The sequence below is a fragment of the Lepisma saccharinum genome, chromosome 1 (genome assembly GCF_977018435.1).
Source record: "Lepisma saccharinum chromosome 1, izLepSacc3.1, whole genome shotgun sequence".
Classification (NCBI taxonomy): domain Eukaryota; kingdom Metazoa; phylum Arthropoda; class Insecta; order Zygentoma; family Lepismatidae; genus Lepisma; species Lepisma saccharinum.
Window position 1 is genome coordinate 180,338,200 of NC_139229.1, and position 19,311 is coordinate 180,357,510.

At 36.5% G+C, this 19,311-nt stretch overlaps 1 protein-coding gene across 1 annotated transcript in view; it reads right to left on the bottom strand.

Annotated features, from left to right (window-relative positions):
• The window catches only part of Nap1 (Nucleosome assembly protein 1), a 51,965-nt gene extending 37,186 nt beyond the window's left edge, over nucleotides 1-14,779 (bottom strand). Inside the window, exons 1-3 of the mRNA XM_083143664.1 lie at nucleotides 14,625-14,779; nucleotides 10,549-10,720; nucleotides 4,210-4,353 (exon numbers count right to left, since the gene is read on the bottom strand). Coding sequence (XP_082999790.1) covers nucleotides 4,210-4,353; nucleotides 10,549-10,704 — 300 coding nt within the window. The 5' untranslated portion in view covers nucleotides 10,705-10,720; nucleotides 14,625-14,779. The remainder of the gene's footprint in view (nucleotides 1-4,209; nucleotides 4,354-10,548; nucleotides 10,721-14,624) is intronic.
• Nucleotides 14,780-19,311: the final 4,532 nt, after the last annotated feature.

The following is a 19,311-nucleotide window of genomic DNA, read 5'->3' on the forward strand; positions in this document are numbered from 1 at the left end:
ACCCGTATAATATCCAACATTCATTCTGCCTGATTATCTCCTGACTTTTGCTGGTGCCAGTCTGACTGGTGTCAAGATTCTTCGAGTTTCGCTTGCAATAAGCAAGAGATTGTTTTCCTTTCCATCAGTGCATACGGGTTTCTCATGAACTAGAATTGTAAGAATTTCCTGGAAAAGCAACGACTGTGCACAATTGAAAGAAAGTAACATTATTTTAAATTCTTTTTTTGTGAAAACGTTTTCATGTTCTATTTTCCTTCTCACAACATGCATCCTGTGCATAACAGGTTGTATAAATACCAGGATAAATGGTGTTACCATCTTGTAGGCATCTTTGTGTCCGTTTGAGCTCCACTTAAGCTGAAAATTGGTGCAAATTCCAATAACGTCCCTTTTCCCGGGAACTGTGAAAGGTCGTTGAATCGAGAGTTGACTGTATCAATTTTCATGCAATTTAGACTGAGTTTCGCATTTTCAAAACCTGCGCACTTTATGAAACACCCCTTACCATTTTTGATCCCGAAATATGCAAAAGTTTTTGTACCAAAATCTTGATCTTTTATTCACAATAAATATGTGGCTGTATTAATAAACTATTTCTAAAATATATATTTATGGCAAAGAAGTGGCACCTACATTATATTGTTGCACCTATTGTTGGCATTGTAGCATGATTTCTCTAGTAATTTAGTTAACATTAATCAAACTAAGAATAAATGTCTGATGAAGGGAGCATGTGTTCTCCCAAAACATTACATCAAAAATTGTCCTTATGGCTTGCAACAACCATGAACTAGAAAAGAAACAAGTGGCACACGTATTTAAAAAATGGAAATCACCTGACAAGCACAGTTGCAGATAAATATCCTTCTCTCATGGAGGTAACATTTTCCTTAGGCTGTTGTCTCCATGGGGGATCCTATAATGTTAGTTATCAGGTGGGGAAGAAGGGGTGTCACATCTACTCTTACATTAAGTAGTTATTTATTGTTAACACTTAAGAGTGCTAATACGGTATATATACGGAGTTCCCGAACTTCTCTAGTGTGCGGATCACGTATATATACAGTTTAATTCAAAATTTATTTCAATGGTCATTTGCCATACACTTACAGAGTTAGCAATCCTGAGTAATGTTTGGACATCGTACTTCCTCATACTGCCACTAGATGGTGGGCAAATGCTCATAACGGTTCTGTTCTAGTCGTTGTCTGATAGCGATATGATTGCTTCCCTTTTCTACAGTGCCGGTGATTAGGGGGGTGAGGGGGCACTTGCCCCTCCAATGTTCACCACTTTTGATCCCGCACTATGCTAAATCTTATCTACAAAGGGAAATATCCTGTTTTTGTCCCCCTAGTTTTGGCACGTTGCCCTACTGTCTTCGCCCCCTAAAGTAAGAATCACGAAACTTTCGACCATCTGTAAACAACCATCTCACTTGGAGTAACTTATCACTCCGCACCAGCTGTTCGTGAATGGTGCGGCCATCATATGCTGCTCACTCGTACCTTTAATTTTACGTAACATGGAAAAACGTATTCTTATTTTAACTGATAATCTACACATTGAAGTATAATAAATTTTCAACAAGTGATTAAATATGTGTTCTTGTTCAAGAATGAACATATTTTTCTATGGCAAAAGTCCCATTTATCTGACACTGGGTTAACAGATCCCCCTTCCCCCTCCTCTCTCAGTATAACAGCACCAAAGTTATACAAAAGAGTGAGAGATTCGTTTCAGTAAATTCAAGCCTTTATTGCCCAACATTGTTGACGTATAAAGTATTGTTTTCTCCTTTGTGCAACAAATATACCGCCAGTTTTAGCAGAAGCTAAACAAAGATAAGCCGGGGAATAAAAAGAGATTGTTTATCTTTCTCTCTGTTTCTCGTGCACAAGAAGGCGATAATAAGCACATTATTTACGCACGTCTCATGCAAGTATGCATGTACTTGCATGCATGTATTTCCTTACCTTGATTCAGAAGTTCCATTTTGAACTTGAGGCACTTTCGGATCTAGACAACATCCTGTCAGAGTACGATCTGTCAAATTTGCTTCCCAAAAAGGAACTCAACGTGGCTAAAATTGGGGAGATCGTCATCATTCATCACTATCAACATCTTCACCACAGTGAACAGGACGGCTCTGATTTTGAAAAATACGACAGCACCTCGGTTTGTATTGTGCTTATCTCAAAATTGGTGTACTTGTTTATACGAGCAGCAACGTGTTTTTTTCGCGGGACTCACAACTTGACCGGTCATTTTCCTTTATTTCACCACACCGAAAACACAAAGATGCAGACATACAATTACACTTGGACACCAACTTCACTGCTTGCTCAGGATAGCACCGACACAACGTCACATAAACGTTAAGAGCAACCTGCTTCTTGCCACTTTTCAAACGGCTGTATTTCCAAAAGACTACTCTGAAAACACGTGAGACCTTCCTGCAAGCATGGAAGTCGGCATGTTCGAAACTTGCACTTTTTTCTTGCTGTTGACGTGATCGATTGTAATTTATACAATAATCACTTATTATTATTATTATAAACAGAAACCTTTAATGAAAATATATTTTAAAATGTATAATCCAATGTAATTTACACATTTTTCTTCCATTAGCGTACTTTCATAGAACAGATATGATGCGGAAGAAATACGTTATTAGGCTGTTGCCAACCTCAATACTTCTCACTAAGTCAAATACAGAAACGGAAGTGGTATGTCAAATGTTGGCATATGATAGTGTGATTTCACATTGCCAGTGACGATCCTCCAGGATGGGGGAGGGGGTGGGATACAGGAGTCGATCTATAATTCAAAGGTGTTCACCATCCGGGTGGTGACATCCTCACACTCCGGAATGCGTTTGCGGGTGAAGGAGGGCAGGCCGTAGGGTGAGGGAGGTTGATTTAAAATGAACACCTCTCAACAAGAGAAGAAAAATGTGACAATATTTAAAATTTCACTCGCAAATATGCATTTTATATTATATTATATGTAGCATACAATAAAATGTGACTGCCTCAAAATATTTCTGTATTCTAGTCTACTTTCCCCACTTTTATGCTTCTCTAAGCTGCCGTTTTAGTTTCCCTTGGTGTCTTTGCTGCATAATCCAGCATTTTTGAACGGGATGGAAAACACATACGAGTGTGTTTTTGGATGAATTAACTTTAGAGATGTTGAAGTACACTCTGGAGGATACTGGAATGTGTGACATTGAGGTGTAGATCGAGCACCTTGTGACACACACATTTGTCATTAGTTAAGAGACGATGAGGGATAGGTGATATTTGAATTCCAAATTAGTTAGCCGCCCCCGTGATGGAGTGGTTAGCACATCGGGCTACGACACCAGGGGGTCTCGGGTTCAAATCGTGGTCTGGGCATGAATGTTTGTGAATGTCCATCCATAGATTTCATCATATCATCATCATTCATCCCCATCTTCGCAAATTAGACATAAGTGGCACAAGAGGGGAAGTAAAATAAAGCAAATCAATCAAACCAAATGAGTTATTTTCATTATTTTATCTAATTAATAATTATTAATTTAGTCAATCAAATCATATGTATCAGCTTACTTTCATTATCTATAATAATAAATCATAATACTTTCAAACATCAAATAAATTTAATGAAGAAACCCCCCTTTTAAAAACTTAATTTATCGCAATGTGTCACATTCTTCTAGCAAGGTTTTTTAGTAAAAGATGAGAGAAAATCAATCCTTTGGTAAGGAACCATCTTACTCCTGGGGGATAAGATGTAAATTTTGTATTTGATTTTTTTTTAATTTAGCGTTGCTTTTCTTCCACTTTTGGCTAATCCCGACGATGAGAATGAGTGATCTTCATATGAAATTGATGAAGGGACACTCACAAATAACACCCATGCCGGGATTCGAGCCAGGGAACTTCGGTGATGAGTCTGAAAGTCTGCCACCAGGCAAGATGTACATTTTTTAAATATATATATATATATAGTCAATAACATTCAACAGGTTATCAGTGATACACTGCATATTCCGCATCTGTTGACAAATGTAATGTTTTTACGCCTTGTAGGCTATGTGGATTATTTTTTTTTCATAAGTTTGCAACACTGTTAGGGTACACATGCTTTTGTTTACAGAAGGTCTTAAATTCTATGATTCTCACTTTAGTTTTGACACCTTTATTTGAAAGACCTCACCTGTTCATGTAGTGGCTTATATTCCTCATGGTACTTGCATTCTAACTTATGAACTTCGTAATAAAAACGAGCTTCTATCTCAGTTGATTTAAATTGCAATTTCTTTAAGGCCTTAATTCTTCGTTTCACTGGAGCAGGCAGCGTCTGAAAGAAAAGAGCAGATTTAAAATAAACAACACAGAAAAGTTAATGAAACCTTTTCTAGTTCCACATGAAAAATGTTCAATATTCTTCAAAAAAGAAAAATTGTAACAGGACAGACAATTTAAAAATCTCACATTGGCACACATTTGTTCCAGTTAATTATTCCTAGTCATGCAAATACATAGTAGTTTTTAAATAAACCATAGGGCTTTATTCACCATTTTTCCTTGATCAAAAAATGTGCCTAGGTTTTGTACCAAAATCTAGATATTTTATTCACAATAAATATGTGACCCTAATTAGTCCATGGTTAACTTAAATCACTCATACTGTCCAGGCTAGTCTCAAGTTTCTACAAATTGAATTTCGTTCAAACTACTCAATTCTGAGTCACACTGATAATCTAATATACACTGCAAAAGTTAAGTTGTGTTGTGTATCACAGCTTTATTATTACAACTTCTAAAGATGCACATATAGGGCATTTAATAATGTTCTTCAGAATTAGGAAAACTTATTACAAGAAGAGCAGTGCACTTCCTGCAGCAAAACCAGTTGAAACCGGAACTCAAACAACTTTTTCACTCATACAGTAGTTCACATGTCTGCAACTACATGGAGCTAGTTCCTTTCATTTGTAAAATAATATGGTTGCTACACCTGTCAAGACAACAAGAAACAAAGTATGCAATCAGCGTGCAACATGCATTTTGTTTGAAATTTGGAACTCCCAACCAAGTGACAATTCAATTTCTGCATGGTTTTAAGAGTTTGCTGTAACAGGTTGATTGTGTAAGCACAAACCAAATGGTCACATGTAGAGTTGCAAAAAAATAGCCGTTTTTTTCTTTCCTTTGTTTCAGTGTCTGTTGTTAGTTTGTAATGCCATATTGTGCAAGTAAGCTACATAATTTTAATGGTGTATCGGCCAAGAGACAGATATTGGACCTTGATCCTTGTTTCTAATTTGTTTTGGCTTTACGTGAACATGTGTACTCAATGGTATATTTGTTATGTGCCTTGTACACGATCAAATGAATCACGAACAGTCCTTGAATTGAATGCTTAAAATAGACAATTGAAAGTCGAACAGAAAATCTTGAATGCAATGAAATTGCACATGTACACGATGAAAGAAAAATTGGACAAGTTTACATTGCCATCAATATTGTATTTGTAGGACTAACCAATACCAAGATGAAGTTTGTTTCGAAAAATTTCTAATAACTGTTTATCGACAAATTTTAAAAAACTGAAAATTAAGAATTTTGTTTAAAACCTTTCTGCCTGCACCTTAATAAAATTTCATCACTATAGTTTGCAAAACTAAAAAAAAATAATTAAAAAATAAGATTAACGCAGGATTGAATAAGCTAAATTTTGATGCAACTAGTTTTTAAGTAGGTCTACCGGTTAATTTTTAATTGGCATTCACACTCTAGTATCTATAATTTTTAATACGAAAGTAGTTGTATATTTGTCAGCAAGTCTAGACTTAATTGAACTATTACTCTTTATGATTATGCCATAATTTATTAAGAAATAATATTAATTAATGATTTATATTCATTCACGTATAAAGTTTATAAAATAATCTGTAGCTCGACAGCCCTTGAAAGGCCTATGCTAATCTCCCGACTGCCAGTCTCCCTCCCACATCTTCAACAAGTAATGGGGGTGACGGGTGGTCAGCACGTCGAACCCCCAGTTGTTTTAGGATATTTCAGAGACCGCATTATGCTACTCACTTGTAGCTCCGCAATTTCCTCACGATGGTGGGTTACCACCGGTCCTATACAGGCCAACAACCCAGGCAGACTCGAACCAATGCCGTCCCGCAGTCTGAGCCCAAAGCACAGTGCCCTATGACCATGGAGGACATGTATAAAGTTTAGAAGATAATTAATGTATTTATGAGTAAAATTGTTGGGATCAGGGCTTTAAACTTTAAAGAATAATGTGGGAAAATGTAAAGTCCGGGAACGTAAAATCAGGGTTTGATTGTATATTTCGTAAATGTAAAAGGATCTTGATCGTATTTGAAAACCACATCATACTATTGGATTCTATTTATATTTAATAAGCCTACTGAAAAATGCAATTACACTTGAGAAAGCCATCCATTCAGAAAAATTGCCCTATTTTGAAAATAATGATTATGTCTAGCTTAGAATTCCATGCTGCAAGTTGTATTTTCAATAGAGATGGGACGATATGAAATTTTGGCCGATACCGATAAAGTACCGATACCAATATTCTACCAATCCGATATAAAATTAGAAATGGTTCTGGAAAAACCTGAAAGGTTCATTTACCTCCTTAAAAATGTGTGTTTCAAAGTGACTGCAGTGCAAGAGAAATTGCATATTTAGACATTTACTTTTTAAAAAATTAGGGCATGGAGATTATCCATAAAAATTACAACAAAAATGGCATAATTTTGCACTAAACTATCAGATATTTATCGATATATCGGATTGGTAAAATAATCGGTAATTTTACCGATAAGCCTACATCGGCCGGTTCCGATAGAGTACCGATTAATCGGTCCCATCCCTAATTTTCAATTTAGAAATTAATGTCATTTTACAGTAGGGAAAACTAAAGCCATGGAACAAGAAATATTCTACCAACTCATGTTATTTTCATTTATTTGAAAAAACCTGGTTTTTACACAAAAAGAGCTTTTCTCCCCCCTGACCACTTCCAACTCTAGTTGCTGTCTACTACATCAAAAGAAGACATGGAATGCATTTGCACATACAGCTACAAAATTGGATATGTCAAAAAAACAACTGTGGAAATAGTTCTTCGTAAACGTTTGTGCTTCGAACCATACCGACTTCAACTACTGCAGCAGCTGTATGATGACCATCACATTCCATTTGGGTATTACTTTTGTTGCAAGTTCCTGGAAAAGACTGACTGATGAAGCTTTTGAGAACATGAAAAATTTTAATGATGAAGCTACATTCCATACCAGTGGCCAAAGAAACTGCAACACTGACAACAAAATGTTATCCCATTTCTTGACAAAATGTAGCAGCGAGCATGATAACTACGGGGTGACTGAAATAAAAAGGAGTTCCTGTTTCTACTTTTGTTGCAAAGTGCGATACTCTTCTTGTAATAAGTTATCCCCCTTCAGAAAAACATGAAATGCCCTGCATTTGACAGCACCTGCCAGTTCTTCAGCAAACTGGAATATACAAAGAAACAGGTAGAACAATAATTACACAGGTACCACTGAACAAAATAGGTAACAAATGCCTATAAAAATGTTAACAATTAACTGGAAATGGTATACCAGAACTGATATCACAATCTTGAAAATTTAAAATTACTTCAAATATTTTGATCATAGAGGATATACAGTAAAACACCATTTTTAAGTTTTGGGACATTTTTGCAATTTCGTGATGGAAGCTGGAAGATGGCGAAAATTTACACAGACGTTGACACCCCTTGCTGTTTTGCTTCTTTTGTCATTCGGATTCATTCAAGGTCTCAAGATTTAAGGGTCTCAAACCTTTGTGGTGGAAATTAATGGTTGTTCTTAATAAAAGTTACTTTTAAGTTAAACGAATTGTTTAAATGGCATTCTTCAAGTCATAATAGGGCTTTTAGGCATTTATAGTTCATTTAGACATTTTTAGGTCTTATAGAATTTCAGTAGAGGGGTGCTGGGTACATGAAATGCAAATATCACTAAATAGCATACGTTTAGGACGTAGCAAAAAATCTGTTCCATAATAATAACAAATATACATAAAACAATATAAAGGGTCTGTGCGATTTCAAAGTATCCAAATTTCTAATTAAATTCAATTAAACGGTACATATCTTTAAAATATTTGGTACTAGTTTACTATCCTTCGGACAGATTTCTTCATTTCTACAGAAGAAACTACTTACCGTAATAAGTTCCTGTAGTATTGTCTAACATCTGGAAGGTGTTTTGTGTGATGTGGGAATGTTTCATAGCGGAAATTCAACCATTGACGCATAGCCCCACGAACCATTCATACATAGCCCCACAAACCATTTCCGGTAAGGTTAGGTTAGGTAGGGTCACAATAGTTAAAAATTGGTTTAGAAAAAAATTTGCATAGGCCCACACACCATTCTCGCATAGCCCCACGAACCAATGACACACAGCCCCACAAATCATTTGTGGAAACGTACGTTCTTCAGTTACAAAAACACTTTTTTAAAAAAAAATTGGATCAAAAAAATGTGAATACACGTTAAAAAATGATCCGCTAAGCAGATAGGTAAGTACAAATGTCAAAAATTGACGAAACTCAGAAGTTATAGGTGTCCAAAGGATAGTAAAACATTTACCGTCACAAATGATACGGGATATATTACTCTACGAAAAATTGTTCATTGTAAAAGAATTCAATCTCAAATTTACCTAATAAATTTCAATATCTTATCTTGCAATAATCTTTCGTCATTCAAGGAATTCCCAGTGAGTAGCCAGCCTTTGTATACCATTATCAGCTATGTTTAAGACCTATTTATTGATTTGTCTTTGTACAAGAACATTTTTTTGAGTAATGAGCACAAGTAGACCAAAGTATCAGGAAGCAAGTATCAATTTAGAAGCAGACTACCAACAGCATATACATAAATTATATACAGAAAGTAACTTCTACAATACATTTTACTTCACTGTTATACTTTTTATACTGAAAAACTAAATATGCTGACCAAGGCAGTAATTTATTTTATTAAAAACATAAACTAACGTAACGTTTCAACCTTCTAGCAAGGTCTTCTTCAGACTCTGTATCTAGTACAAAAGTAACCAGATACAAGAAAAGGGCATTATATATACACACAAACATTACTCCCTCCAGACTATTTAGAAAGTTGTTTGGAACTTTCTAGCAGATGACTTTCACTTGCCAACTTTACTTTCACCTAAAAGGCTAAACACAATTACTTCCATATAGAATGTGGTTGGACTTTTAATCTCACGCTCTTTTCCCTTCATTTTTCTTCCTTCTCCTCTCCTCTTTCTCTCTTGTCCTTTCCACTCTTTCCAACATCATCTTCCATTCTTTGTTTAACTTCAGTCCCCCATTCCAGTTCATTGTGTCTTCTTCACCTTTCTTCTCTATTTCCTTGGCTTCCTTCCATTTTCTCACTAGCGTTCTCTTCTCCCTTCCTATCTGCTTAGCCTCATCCCACTCTATCTCATGTCCTGTTTCTCTCGTGTGTTTAAATATTGCATTTCTTCTCTCTCTCTTAAGTCGTACATCATCCCTATGTTGTTTCAACCTGTCTTTCAGCCTTTTTTTCGTTTCTCCTATGTACACACTCTGACATTCTTTACAGAAGCATCTTGGGAATAGCGAGGAATGCTAACAAGAAAAAGGAAAACAGAGAAGAGGAAGAGGAAGGGATTATCTACGAAGTAAAATGTAAAGAATGTCAGTGTGTGTACATAGGAGAAACGAAAAAAAGGCTGAAAGACAGGTTGAAACAACATAGGGATGATGTACGACTTAAGAGAGAGAGAAATGCAATATTTAAAGACACGAGAGAAACAGGACATGAGAAGAGTGGGATGAGGCTAAGCAGATAGGAAGGGAGAAGAGAATGCTAGTGAGAAAATGGAAGGAAGCCAAGGAAATAGAGAAGAAAGGTGAAGAAGACACAATGAACTGGAATGGGGGACTGAAGTTAAACAAAGAATGGAAGATGATGTTGGAAAGAGTGGAAAGGACAAGAGAGAAAGAGGAGAGGAGAAGGAAGAAAAATGAAGGGAAAAGAGCGTGAGATTAAAAGTCCAACCACATTCTATATGGAAGTAATTGTGTTTAGCCTTTTAGGTGAAAGTAAAGTTGGCAAGTGAAAGTCATCTGCTAGAAAGTTCCAAACAACTTTCTAAATAGTCTGGAGGGAGTAATGTTTGTGTGTATATATAATGCCCTTTTCTTGTATCTGGTTACTTTTGTACTAGATACAGAGTCTGAAGAAGACCTTGCTAGAAGGTTGAAACGTTACGTTAGTTTATGTTTTTAATAAAATAAATTACTGCCTTGGTCAGCATATTTAGTTTTTCATAATCATGGAAACAAGGCTTAATGGTGTTATTTTTATACTGGTATTACTGGAAGGCTATCCGATACTTTATATAGCTAGTTCACTTAAAAATATTCCATTACCACATATTTCACTCACCTGCAACATTTCTGCATGAAGTCTACCTTGTAATGCAGCTAGCACATCCGGCCTGCGTAAAATTTGTGATGATAAATCTGTGCCGGCTTTTTCTTCTTCTTCCTCTTCAACCTCCTCCATCTCAGCAGGATCAGCCTTTTCCGGATCAGCAGCCATCTTGGTCAAGGGTGCCCTGTAATACAGAAATTACTTACAAAATGTTTTAAGTGAAAAATAAGAAAGAGGATACAAGAACCAAGTGATTCCAGGTAAATATATATTCTTTACATTCATTTTTACAATGGCTTGTTTGTCTTTGAACATGAAACTACTTTCATGGTTAAAAGGAAAAACTTAAGAACAACCTCATTTTATTGGCCTAACCCACAAACACAATCAAATGCTAAACACTAATTATGAACAACACATCTCTGATTATGCATGATTGTATACAGAAATATAGCTAAGTAAAAAATATTCAGACATCTTGAATTTTCTATCCAAATAGTATTCTTGAACTATTTTTTCCACTCTGGTAATTAACTCTTATAATTGAAGTACATATAACTGCATTAATGAAAATTATACAAATAAGTTGAAATACTTAGTTTTGTTAGAATTTAACAATGGCATTAATTAGGGAACTTCATGGCATTGAAGAGTCCACTCACTAATGGGGAAATAGAGCTCAGTTCTTATTCAGGCAATATAAGCAGCACACTACCAACCCTACATGATCATAATCACTTAAACACCGAGGTGATTTATTGAACAATAATGGTCTATCTGAACGAAGTTCTTAGACTAGGTACTCGACGTATGTTTGCCAACGTCATGTGCCTCCCCTCTTATTTCAAAATGTTATCTTAGCACTCATTGCACCAAAAAAAATTACATCTTTCCAGTAGTACAACAGGGCTATTTTTGTACTGAGCAAATTCCCAGCTTTCCATGGAGATCATTTCAATAACCCAATAACATGGTAACCATCATAGGTTTTAATTGGTAATTTCTCTTAAGGCGAGGAGGGACAATTACGCACTACTTGTGCATTTATTTCAATATCGTCGGATTGGGCACTGCTATTTAAAAAAGGGTTTAGTATGCAAGAGAATATGAATTTCTCTCCATGTTGCAAGTGGAAGTAAGCTAGACACACGGTTTGAAAAATATGATTAATAAATATTTACAGAATCCCATGTATTCATTATGGGAAATCAACTTCAAGTTCCAACTGATCAAATGGGAGTTCCGACTTTTCCTACTACTATGACATGGTTCAACGTGTCCTTTTTTTCCATCCGCGTACATTTCTATGTCATTGGATGTTTGATATTCCCGAGAGAACGAATAAAATAATGGTCCCATAAACCTAATGCATTTTTCCTTGACTCATACAGCCATCCTAGCAGTGTTGCCAAACCTGATGTGCATAAGAGCTAAATTTCACCATTAATAGAGCTAAAGATGACTTTCAAGGTGCTACATTAACGAAGGCTGCATAAAGTGTCGCCAAGGGTAATTTTAGGTGTCAGAGGGGTGGGGTCACTGCTATTACCGTTAGCTTTAAAGTGATGGCAATTTATTCTTAGTTCTCACCACCTACATTTGGCGGCATCACCCATCTCAATAATCAAATGATGTTCATATGAAATCTAAAATAAAGGATTCCTGGATAATAATATTGTCATCTTCACCTTAGCCACAGAAAGAGGGGGTGGGTGAAGCAGCCTATATATGAATATCAAATGTAGGCCTTCATGGTCCGGAGTCAGTGGTGGCATCATAGTGGGGCAGAGAGCAGGTGCAATAGTTCACAGTCAAACGAGTGCACAAAAGAGCCAGATCTGGATCCACAAGTGCGAAGTTGGCAACAGCGATCGGCAGCTGCCCCAGCGAGAAAAACCTAGGGGAAATTGTCCCTCCTTGCCTTAATAGAACTTTGATCATTCTATTGAAATATTTTTTTTATTTTACTTCACATTTTGTGCCCCTCTTGGTTAATTTGCGAAGATGGGAATGAACGATGATATGATGAACTGACACAAACAACCATGCCCAGGCCAGGATTCGAACTCCTGGCGTCGTAGCACAATGTGCTAACCACTCCACCACGGGGACCGGCAGAACTTAGATCAATTTTACTGTTAGGCTCTTTTGGTATCACCAGAAAATAGGACCCGGACATACTTGTCTGTCTGTCTGTCTGTCTGTCTGTCTGTCTGTCTCTCTCTCTCTCTCTCTCTCTCTCTCGGTCACAGGTTCAGGAATCCTATACTTTACTGCTTTGTGTTGCATTTAAAGGTTGCATCAAAATAAGATTCTGAACGGTACTTTTAAGCCTTGCACATTGAGTTTGGAATTACGATCCAAGCTATTTTCATCAACAATGAGCCAGGATAGGCTGAGCAGGTGGTGACATAATGCAATTCGCAACCCTGGGAACATTCTCTACCAAAGTTAATGATCTTAAACTGGAATTTTGGAGTAGATAACGACTACATCTTCATGTAACAATTCTCCAGAATAGGTGCCCTATCGAAAATCATTTCTGGTTCTCCTTCACGAATCACTGTATTTCTGTGATATAACTTCCACCATCGACATTAACATTCTTGACCATAATTATGATAATAATGTTGTTGAAAAATATCAGTTGAACGAACTGATTAACTACACACAAATAATGTCTTTTCAATATATTGCACACAAGCTACTATGATTCAATAAATAAATGACCTAAAACTACTTCCAAAATACACTTCTCGCTTGTTATATGATAAATTATACACAGACTAGTCATGGTGCCAAGCCACATGGTCTCAGCATGATGTAATTCTGCCCACAGGTGCCATTATGATTCAAACTGGTAAGTCAATAGTTCTAGTCTTAAAGTACAAAATGAAATGATGTTGCACCATTATCATTCGTACAGTTACGAAATGCAAAGAAAAAGTTATTCTGGTTCTTGTGTGTGTTCCAACATTTTGGTCAAAACAGCAATGAATATGAAGTGAAATACAGTGGGACCCTGATTTTACATTTTCCCGGATTCTACATTCCAGCTTGATGGTCACAACATAGCAAATTGTTAAAAAAATTTCATCTATTTTAAATTTCAATTTTTTTGGCTTCGTCACCTGAAAACCGTAAAAACCAGGTTTAGGTGTCCAGGGACTATCAGATTTTTACCTAATATGTTACTCTAATGTATACAATATTGTGTCATGCAGGACGAGACAAAATTCAACAAAGTCTGTGCAAAAAACCAAATACCTTGTAACCTATCACGAATGCACTTTGCACCTCCATCACTTGCACATGGCATATATCATGTATATTAAATCTGGGCAATTGCCACAGCCAATCGGATTTTGAAGCATCAACTTGGGATAGAATAGTTGTCAACTTCTTCCTCGCACAAGAGCAGCATGCAATGCATGTATGTGGGAATTTGTTGAAACGGTTCAAATATAAAACAAGCATAAAGCAACCACTCAATATTATCAAAAACAAGCATAAAGCAACCACTCAATATTATCAATCATCACACGACTGGTTAAAATGTTACAGTAAAGGCCAGGGCACCGGCTAAATGGCATTTTTAACCACACACGTGCTCATATAAACTAACAGGTTGCTGCAGCGGAAGAAATAATATTTCTAATTCGCTAATAAATCAACACGTTAGAATACTACTACACATTATGAAATTTCATCCTTAAAATAATTCAATGATCTTTGCAATTCATTTGCAGATAAAACATCAGCAAACAATTTCCATTGTCAATTCAATTTTTGCACATCAAACGTGCAAGTCAACCAATATCCACAACATAAATTACGAATCGGAACTGAACAAGACAATATCGTACATACTATATAAAATAAAAACCTGAAAATTGCATTTTACGTCGTTACATTCGCAATCGACACTAAAGCACATGTAACACAAAAGGCAGTATTCATCTTCAGAATAACTGAAATAATACACACATACAATGAAAAGTAACATTCTTTACAGTTAATAAATACACACTATTTCATCACTGTACTTATCCAAATATCTACTACAAAGTATAAACAGAAAGCTTTACCTGGAAAATCTTTTGTCCGCAAAACCGCCTTACCGCTTGTCGAAGCTTCGTAAAGATGGCGGTAGAGGGTGGCGTATGGTGGCGGACTAATAAATCAAAATGAATACAGTGACAAAAAACTGATATGCAAGAACGAATGTTTCTCAAGTATGATAAAAAATATTAAAATTATGAAACTACATAAGTATATTAAAATAATATATTTTGAATAACATGACGTGTAACTGTGATTGTCGGGTAGGACAGGTACCATATTATTGCCGCGCATTTCTTCTTTTTTTTTTCCCTCTCTCTCTCTGTCTTTCAGCGCAAATTTCTGTAAAGTTTTAGAGTGCAACTTTCGACGCAATACGAAAGTCGCATGAGTTGAACGCGTTAAAGGTTAAACTAATTGTGGCACTTGGCCGTTCCCTAAGTCCTCTCGTGAAGACTGTGAAGTTCGTTATGGAGTTTTCGTGCTAATGGTGTGATGCGAGAAGTTCGTTCTCATAAGAAACGCACAAAGTAGAAATTGTCTCTGGCAGATAATATTCGTGCATGGATGCTTGAAACTACTCTACTTCGAAAATACAATATAATTTGAACCAGTGGCGGCAATTGGGTTCCAAAACTGGGAGGGGGTCAAGGACAGTCTAAAGGTTTTCATTTTTTCGTTTTTAAAATCGTTGTAAAAAAAATTGAGTGGAAATGGCTCGAATCAGAGAGAAATATTCGAGAGCTGTCAGGCCCTCCGGGGAATACATATTTTATTTTATTTATTTTATTGGCGGGGGCAAAATGTGAGGGAGAGCAACTGCCCCCTAAACGCCTCCAATGATTTGAAAGAAAAAGATATGTATCAACATGCGTAAGATGAATGTTGTTTAAAATGTGATTAAAATGATCAAGAAGAACGCCCTCTTCTACGCCTGCGATAGAATTTATTTCTGCCAGAAGAAGTGATGTAGTTTTGCCAGGGCGCCGTCCCGATACTTTTTTATGTAACAGGGCGCGTGGAAATTGTTAGGGGTGGGGGATGGTACGCTTCTACAATCTTTCACAGTATGTAGAGGACATTCATGTGAACAACTTTTCTTGATAACGTTTTGTTCGTTGTCGACTCTACGAGCCCTCAAAAATCAGCATTTTTATCCTCTATGCTTGCAATCATGAATCACGTTTTCTATCGGAAAACGACAAAAGTTTTAGTAAGGGCGCCCAAAATCAGTTTTTTGCAAATATGTCGCTTGGAAAGCATTTTACAGCAAAAGAGCTTATGACAAAAATTAATCTATATAAAATTCTCTACAACAAATGTTCTGTGCATTTTTCTCCTAGGAAGCACCGTTTTGGTGCTAGATGAGCTAGAAATTGTACTTTTTCCCGCCCTTTTTTGGAAGTGAGGAACTCACGGAAACGCTTTTGCACCGTAACTTGAGGGCTTATTTTTCATTAAAGTATCTATTCTAAATGTTCTAAGAACTTTCCTTGAACATATATTGTAACTCACGGAAACGCTTTTGCACCGTAACTTGAGGGCTTATTTTTCATTAAAGTATCTATTCTAAATGTTCTAAGAACTTTCCTTGAACATATAAGTGGTAATATATGTATATTAAATCATAATTTTGCAATGTTTAATATAAAACAAATGAGGGTTACCAGATTGCTGTAAGGGAAATGTAGGACATGCTGTCCCAAGATTAGGGTGACCAGACGTCCTCTTTTATCCGGACATGTCCTCCTTTTTAGGTGTCCGTCCGGCGTCCGGGCGGATTTTTTAAGAATCGGTAAATGTCCTCCTTTTTTGGAAAGAGTATAGCTTCGACCATAGCAAACGTGCTGCATAGAGAATGCTTCCACACATAGCGATCATCATATCACTTGGGGTGCGTTAAGTATTCGAGCATTGCTCACCTAGCATCTGGGAGCCGAACACGATCACTTTCCCGACTGACTCATTAGTAGGGTGCGGATTTATAGGCACTAAAAGCCTCTGAAATAGGCACAATAATTATGAAAATAAGCACTTAAAAGGTCCTATATACTAACAAATGCACGAAAATAGAAACCCTAAAATTAAAAAAAAAAAATAATGATAATAAAATGAGTAATGAATGTCAACTTATTTCAATTTACTCTTTACAATATCAGTTATACTGTATGAGAACTTCAGTTTATACATAAAAGTGAGCTAACGATTAACGAACTATTAATACTCTTTTGATCGAAATTCACATTTGTGGGGAATCGTCAGTTAAAGTAATTCTCACAAAAAGAGCTTGTGCTAACGACTGTGCAAAATTGAACAAACGAGGAAAAAAACAATTTGCATCATTGTAACAAGAAGATGTAAACAGTGGTCCAATTGAGAGCCTCAAATCTGGCGAATACCAGATAACATCAACAAAGCCTTCTTCAACGTAGGGAAAGTCAAAGGCACGTAATGAAAACCTGAAGTATGCAAAAATTGCAGAATAGCAATTTTTTGGCACGATTAAGCGAAATAGGCACTAACCCTCGTAAGAGGCATTTATAGGCACTATAAAAATGCGTTTTTAGACTAGAAACACCATGAAACAAACTTTAAACATTAAAGCCTGTGTTTTACTACAAATAAATAAAATAGGCAAAATTCCAGAGCCTAGTCATAGTATTATTCTAACCCCTTGCTTCGCCCTTTGAGACTGCAGGAATGCACGTAGTCTGTAAAAGTAAAGTGCTCCCCTGTGCTTTGCACCACGCCATGAAGACGCATAGGGGGTGTGGAGTTAGGGCCCCACACTTCCTTGATCGCGGCCGAAGGTTAGGGTGATGTGATCAGCACCAAGCCCGTGGCCGCCTTTACCCCCCAGAGTTTCCTCCAGGTATCCACTTTATACGACGCTGGGTGAGCGTCGGAGCCGCTTGAACAGGTAGATAAAATCCCGGATCTCCCCCGCCGGGATCGAACCTGTCTCTCGCATGGTAGTTAGAGGCTCTAACGACTGAGTCTGTGTAGTTCCTTTTCGATTGATTGATTTGGTTTATTTTACTTCGCTTTTCTGCCACTTTTGGCTAATCGCGAAGATGAGGATGAGCGATCATGTGACTATTTTGATGAAGGGACACTCACAAAGAACCCCCATACCAGGCCCGGGATTAGAATCCGGGACCCCTGGCGTTGTGACGCGGTGTGCTAACCACTCCGCCACGGAGATCGGCCAGTTCCTTTTCGAGTTATACATAGGCGATACAGAAACGCGTAGTGAAAATTTTGATTATTAAGTAATATTTACTTTCATGAAATAACGAAGCGAAAGTGTAAATTCAACAATGATCTTGCAAGAAAATGGCCGGCTTTTAAAGGGATGGAAGAAACGAATATGAGGTAAGTGTAAGGTGGCTGTTACTTTCACTGCTGTTGAAAGAGTGCTAGAAATGTTCCTGGCATTAAAATCATATTTCTTGAAACAATCTAAACTACCTAAAATTTGAATTCGGTTTTTGGAAATAAGTTAAAATAAATCTTACTTGTTACATTTGCATTCACTTGTGGGGATATTTCATTCTAATATCCAAGAATTAGAAAAGAAGTAAAATTATGTGCTTCAAATTGTAGATATTCTCTTTTATTTGTTAAATAACAGATTAGGAGATTGCTTTCTTTGCTTTGGTAAGAGGAAGTTATTGAAAGAGATCACTTGAAAAGTATCTGTGAGCAAGGCGTTGGCAAGATTTTTTGATTATTGCTTAAATTGTGAGTAATGGCAAATTTGGTGCCATTTTTTGCGGTGTCCTCTTTTTTATGACTTTGTCCTCCTCTTTTGCCATGCTCTGTCCTCTTTTTTGAATGTATGTGTCTGGTCACCCTACCCAAGATGTAGGACATCAAGTCAAAATGTAGGACACAACACATTCTCATTTCTCAATAAATAATAATTTTCTATAGAGCACGTTAGAAAGTAGTTGAAAAATGTCACTTTTCAGTTTTTAAAAAAAGAATTCTCAATGAATTTTTAAGTGCAAAATTTCAAAACTCGCAATCATATAATCAATGAATCTCTTACTACATATTTAAGTGGTACTTCTCAGAGGAGACAATTTTTATCAAAATTTTCAGGTTTAGTCAAAGTTATGTTAGTTGAAATTATAGGGACCAGTACCAAACATTTTACAGACTTTATGAAAAAATAATTTCCCTCGTGAGTCTGTTGTGCTGATGGTAATGAAAGTACTCACTCAACATTTAAATTATGACCTGTAATGTTAAACGAATATTCAGCAATTACCGTAATTTAAAATGGTTCCAGAAGTTTCATCTTTGGTAGATTTTAGTTCAATAACACTGTGTCTACCAAAACAACAAACCCAAAATTCTTGACTTTTTCTGGACTTTTTCCTGTTTTTTCTTAACGTTTATTTATTGGATCCCTACTTAAGTAAAGTTGGAAATTAGTAATTAAGAAAATAAATATTTATTTAATGAAAACTCTTACCAAAGGGCCAGTTAAGATGAAAACTGAAGCTGAATTTAAGAAGAGAATTAGATCTGCTTTCTCGTATTAATGCATCCTGAACTGTGTTTAGCTGACAAGCGAGGCTTTGGCGTCTGGACTCACAGCCAGTATAATCTTATGTGGGCTTGTGTCGGTTATCCCTATATGTTTGTGACTGTCCCTTCATCCATCTTATCTTACCATCATTCATCCTCATCTTCGCGATTAGT